This window comes from Myotis nattereri, assembly GCF_964212035.1.
Source record: "Myotis nattereri genome assembly, chromosome: 17".
Taxonomy (NCBI): Eukaryota; Metazoa; Chordata; class Mammalia; order Chiroptera; family Vespertilionidae; genus Myotis; species Myotis nattereri.
In genome coordinates, this window is record NC_138092.1 from 11,417,259 (window position 1) to 11,423,142 (window position 5,884).

General features: G+C 52.3%; 1 protein-coding gene across 2 annotated transcripts; it reads left to right on the forward strand.

Moving 5' to 3' along the window:
* Positions 1-728: 728 nt before the first annotated feature.
* On the forward strand, positions 729-4,057 carry OSR2 (odd-skipped related transciption factor 2; the record flags this gene model as incomplete). 2 transcript variants are annotated; one of them, XM_081110948.1, is made up of 3 exons in its annotated part: positions 729-1,492; positions 2,599-2,698; positions 3,541-4,057. In XM_081110948.1, the coding sequence occupies exons 1-3, from the start codon at positions 837-839 to the stop codon at positions 3,613-3,615; spliced, it is 831 nt and encodes a 276-aa protein (XP_080967074.1). In that variant the 5' UTR covers positions 729-836. The 2 variants fall into 2 exon arrangements, with proteins under 2 accessions (XP_080967074.1, XP_080967075.1); XM_081110949.1 differs by having other exon boundaries at positions 757-1,492; positions 3,459-3,641.
* Positions 4,058-5,884: the final 1,827 nt, after the last annotated feature.

Here is a 5,884-nt window from a genome sequence, read left to right on the forward strand (position 1 = left end):
GGGGGGTGGGAGTGGAAGGCCCCTGGGAAGGAGGAGGCGATTCCTGGTGGAACCCGGCCCCGGAGGTGTCACTTTTCTTTCCTGCGGCCCGTCACGGCTGATGAATGGGACGGAGGCAGAGGAAGGAAAAAGAAAACCTCCGAGGTCAGCGCGGGGCGAAGCGGGCCTCTCCGAGTGCTCGAGGGCCCGGGAGCACGAAGCACCCGCAGCTGCGCTCCCGGCACCCGGGCCACTGGGCCCGGCCAAGTGCGGGGCGCACCGGGAGGAGCCGCCGCGCGGGGCTGGGCCGGGTGGGACCCCCAGCCCGTCCTTCTCGGGTAGCTCCCAGGCGGCAGGGGCTGAGCCGGGGCCTGCGTGGTGTTGGCATCAGGGTGGTCGGGGGTTGACTGAGCTTCGCTAGACAGGGTGAGGTGGGCGGGCTGGACCCGGCGCTGCCTCTGCTGGAGCGCCCCTGCCCCCTTCCTTCTCCCGGACCTGAGTCTCCAGCTCCATCCCTGCAGGAGCCCGACCTTCCTGTGGGTCCCCAGCTCAGCTCACAGGGGACCTTTCCTGGCCCGCCTGACGCCCTGGCCAGGCGCAAGGGTTCCCCCACCTCCTCTTCGGGGCGCGGGAGGAGGGTGGGGAGGACTTAGAAGGAAGGTGTGGTAACTCGCGCCTGCGCCAAAGTTCAGACCGAGCTGGTTTGGATAACAATCACGACTCTGCCTCTCTCTCCCTGTCATTTTCAGGGTGTCTCTGCTGTCGTCTCTCTGGGTTTTCACGGGAGCCCCACACCCACGCGCCTCTGAGTCCTGGAAGAAAGGGGCGGCTCCCTGCGACCCCCGGAAGCCCGGAAAATGGGGAGCAAGGCCCTGCCGGCGCCCATCCCGCTCCACCCGTCGCTGCAGCTCACCAACTACTCCTTCCTGCAGGCCGTGAACACCTTCCCCGCCGCCGTGGACCACCTGCAGGGCCTGTACGGGCTCAGCGCCGTGCAGACCATGCACATGAACCACTGGACGCTGGGGTACCCCAACGTGCACGAGATCACCCGCTCCACCCTCACCGAGATGGCGGCGGCGCAGGGCCTCATGGACGCGCGCTTCCCCTTCCAGGCTCTGCCCTTCACCACTCACCTCTTCCACCCCAAGCAGGGAGCCATCGCCCACGTCCTCCCAGCCCTGCACAAGGACCGGCCCCGCTTTGACTTTGCCAACTTGGCCGTGGCCGCCACGCAAGAGGACCCCCCGAAGATGGGCGAGCTGACCAAGCTGAGCCCGGGGCTGGGCAGCCCCATCTCGGGCCTCAGTAAATTGACTCCGGACAGAAAGCCCTCCCGGGGGAGGCTGCCCTCGAAAACGAAAAAAGAGTTTATCTGCAAGTTTTGCGGCAGACACTTTACCAAATCCTACAACTTGCTCATCCACGAGAGGACCCACACGGACGAGAGGCCGTACACGTGTGACATCTGCCACAAGGCCTTCCGGCGGCAGGACCACCTGCGGGATCACAGGTGAGATGGAGCCGGAGGTTGGCCGCGGGAGGTGCGGCGAGGTCGCCCTAAATACCAAAGCCTCAGAGGCACCCCGAGTGCCACGGAAAGCCCCGCTCAACTAGCCTGGATCCCAGAAGGCCCCAGCGACCCGCCAGTAGTTACCTTTTCCCCTCACCGGCCATTGCTGCTGCGTTCTAGTTCGGGATGCACGCGGGAGGTCCTTTTTTCAGGCTTTGGCAGCTAAAACCGGGTGGGTTGGTTTTGGTTGCTGTGATCGGTTTCTCAGTTTCCTCCAGGTCGCCCTTGGGGTGGGGGTAGCAGGTAAAGCCTGGGGACCCCAAATCCCACAATGGCAGCCTGGAGACCATTTCTGGATGTCTACTCTGGGCCACCCCCAACTGGGTTCCCTCCCTTCCCTATCCCCTACCCCCACGCCAGCGCCAGCGTGCTCTCCAGAGCCTAACGCCCGGACCTTCCGCCTTTTACATTTATTTGCGGAGGTCGGTCTTGAGATCCCAGAATTTAGGCACAGCTACACCCCCCACCCCCGCCCCGCCCCGCCCTCAGGAGCTTAAACTCTGCATTAATCAACGGCAATTGAAGAAATACTAGAAACGTAAATGTTTTCATCCGGTAAAAACTTCCCAGGAGTGGGGGGTGGGGTATCTCTCTTGGGACTCCACCAGCAGTTTGTTACCCAAGGTGGGACTTGAGTGCCCATCCTCCGTGGCTGGTCGGGGATTCGCTAAAGTCAGTCCCCACCCCACCCCCCCAACTCCCCCTCGCTTTACATCTTGATTTGGCCCGTTTAAATCCCTGGCGAAATCCTAGAGGCCCCGAAACGACTCTCTCGGCAGGATTTCGAGCTCCAGAATACGCCAGAGAGGGCGATCAAGTGTAGATAAAACCGACGTCCAGTGAATGTTGGGAAGAGTCTGTTAGTTGAGGTTAACCATAAACAGAATTACACAGGGGGGGGGGGGGGGGAAATACAATCTAAAAACATACATAATGGGAATCCTGTTTCGTTTGTCCTTTCATGACGTCGAGTTCAGTAATTGTCAAAAGAGTCTGCTCACTGTGGTGGGAAAGCCATTTCAATGAAACCTTATATTGATTTTCAGGTATATTCATTCCAAAGAAAAGCCCTTCAAGTGTCAGGAGTGTGGGAAAGGATTTTGTCAGTCTAGAACTCTAGCCGTTCACAAAACTTTACACATGCAGGTAAGTTTGTTTTCTTGTTAAAAGCAAAACAAAAACAGTGACTGGTTCCGTTTTATCATGTTTGCTCGACGAAAGGTGTTCAGTGGCAGAGTCTTCCTCTCAAAAGACTATTTAGATTATTTTTTTCTAGGTGGGAAAAGCAATACTCTGCTTTTTTATACATAAAATTAATCCTATTTAACATAAAACAGTGTTATGTTTTCTTAAAGAACAGGCCATTCTAGTCTACATCCTAATTTTAGAATTATTATTATTATTATTATTATTTTATCCCATCTGCCCTGCATGTAAGGCTTTCGTGTTTGGGAGGAAATAAAGGTAATTTTGATAATGGAGTCATGGTGAAATCCCATATGCTCTCTCTTTCCCAGGGGCCTCATAATTTGTAGTGTTCAGAACATGGAGGAATAGTTTAATTTTCCAGCAAAGAGGAGACTTATTACCCGGGAGAATGTCGTTCCTTAAGAGAGGATTAGAGTTTTTCCTTCCCCCTTTTCCTGCCTGTGACATGGTGATGAAATGTAAAGAGCTGGCAATCACAGAACCCACCGCGGTGGCCGGCAGCCCCGTTATCAGTGTCATCGGCCCCGCTGTGTGCCTGCGCGTGTGTGTTAGTGATTGGAGGATTAGGGGCAGGGATTTGTGCCCTCTTTTGTTGCCGTGCGTGCGTGTGTTATGTGATACCAATGAGACAACTATTGAGAAGGGTGCGGTGGTGGTGTGAAGGATTAATCCCTTTGCTTGCTTCACATCTGAACAGGAATCTCCACACAAATGCCCCACATGTGGAAGAACCTTTAATCAGAGAAGTAATCTGAAAACTCACCTTCTCACCCATACAGACATCAAGCCCTACAGCTGCGAGCAGTGCGGCAAAGTGTTCAGGCGAAACTGTGATCTGCGGCGGCACAGCCTGACTCACACCCCGCGGCAGGACTTCTAGAGAAGCCCAGGATCTGTCCCCGTGCCCCCCTGCTCCCCTCTCCCCAGACACCCCTCCACACCTCCCACCCGGGGGTTCCACCCCGCCCCCCCCCCCCTGCAACCCTTCACTGACCCCAGCTCTGCCCTTGCTGCAGCCGCACCTGCAGCTCCAGGGAGTTAACTGAGCTTCTGGAGGACTGAGAACTGTAGACAGCCACACACGTACATCCCTTCACAAAGAGCATATGCGAGTTCCTTGTAGATATGCACAGCTCATTTTAGAGCTCTGTACATAATGTCGTGGGTCTTGGTGTTGTTGTTCTGTTTGTTTTTGTATCTTGTTGGATGCACCTGGATATGGAAAATGGAAGCCAAATTTATCTTTAAAGACTGTATTTTCAAAATAAAACTTTTTTCTTGTTTCAACTCTCCTGCAAAGGGTCTTGCTATTTAGCCTCTGTTTTTCCTCTGTGCTCTGCAAGAGTGGGCTGCCTCTAAAATAGCCAGTATCGAAGGGTATATTTCCCCCCTCGGCTTTAAAAACAAGACCTGCAGTTCTCTTACTGGAACTTCAGCTCTTCCCTTTTTGTACGGTGGCATTTTGGAGTGGGACAGCTGTGCTGTCCTTTCCTATTATTCCTTCAGAGAAAAGCAACATAGTTATTATTAATGAGCTGCAAGTCCAATGACTGCCCCGCTTAAAAGCACAAGGTGGGAAGAAGCATAAGAAAAAAGAAGAAAAAGGGAACTGCTCACCATTTCATTTCTTTAAAGTCCTTGACCTAGTGTCAGAGTTTATGATGGGCAACTTCTCTTGCCATTAGACTTTGAACACTGTGATTTAGCACTATAGACAGACTTTACCCTGCCTTCAGGGGAGAGGTCTAAGACCTGCAGAACACGGGGTTCGGGGGGGGGGTAAGGGGGGAATACGACAACCTTAAGAAGATGGAGGACGAGAGGAGAGAGAGGCCACTTGGCTGTGTTTGCACACAACATTTCTTTCCAAGGGTAGAGAACTTTTCTTCCAGAAGTTTCGGATTTCTCTGCAAAGCAAACCGAGTTAGGCCACCAGCAGGGTTTCTGTCACTAGTTGGCCCTTTTGTCCCTGGGAACGTGCCAGAAGTACAGGTGCCTCTGTGTATAGAACTCATGGCAAATCTGTAATCACCTTCTGAGGCATTTCAACGTTTCCCAAATGGCTTCTGGGGAATATGACACTGATAGAATGACGACCCTGTGTAGGATTTGGGAGGAGGACTTTGGCTGCCCGTAAACAGTAGTACGATGCGGAGTCTGGAAGGAAAAATCATTGAACTTAAAGGGGGAACATCAGAGGAACCTGTAACCCCGTGGCCCAGTAGGGTCTCACAAACTTTAATACTGAACAGCAGCATGAATTAGATATTTTCAGAGGTTTTTTTTTTTTTCCCACATTTGTACATTTGTGTGGAATGGCATGTTTTATGTTCAGAGTGATACTAGGCAACATGTCCTATATTTGCACCTTATAATCCTCCAGAAAGGCAGGTAGGGATTTGAGGACTAGATTCAAAATTTCTCACCAGTGCCTTGTTCAATAGGACTGACAAGGAGTTTTCAAAATTGTTCTGACTCACTGCTTCCTCTGTTCTCAGGGGAGCTAGCTGGAAGTCACTTCTGCTTCTCATGAGAGATACCTCTCTTCAACAAAGTGTCCACTCACCAGCCTGTGTGTCTACTACCCGCACAAATGCATTTCCCAACATGGGATGGGCCTAAAGGCTTCACTGAGGAGAGAGGAGAAGGACGGGTGCATATGTGTGTGGTATTCAGAGGAATGAGACTGTTTGTTTTCTTTTGTTTGTATAGAATTAACTCGGTGACCTCCCTATCCCTACTCTCTCAAGATCCTGCCCACTTTGGCACAGAAGATTTGAATGCTTTGGGCAGGGTTACACATGGACTGTCCCTAAAGCTTTCCTAATCCTGCAGGCTTTTTCCATGTGGTCAGTTTCACAGCCCCACCCACCTCGACTGACTACAAGCTTCAACAGTTCCAATGCACAGGCTTCAGTCACATTATCAAAGAATGACTCTTGCTCACCATCAAGCTCAGGCGTAGTCTTGAAGTCCCTGTCACAGGGATCTGGAGATAGGTATAACCAGAAAACGATCCCTCTTCATTTGTCTTTGTTGAAAAAATGGGAATCAGAAGTGAATGAGAAAAATCAGAGAAGAAAGTGGAGAAAGCATTTCCCCTTTCGATATATACATTGCTTC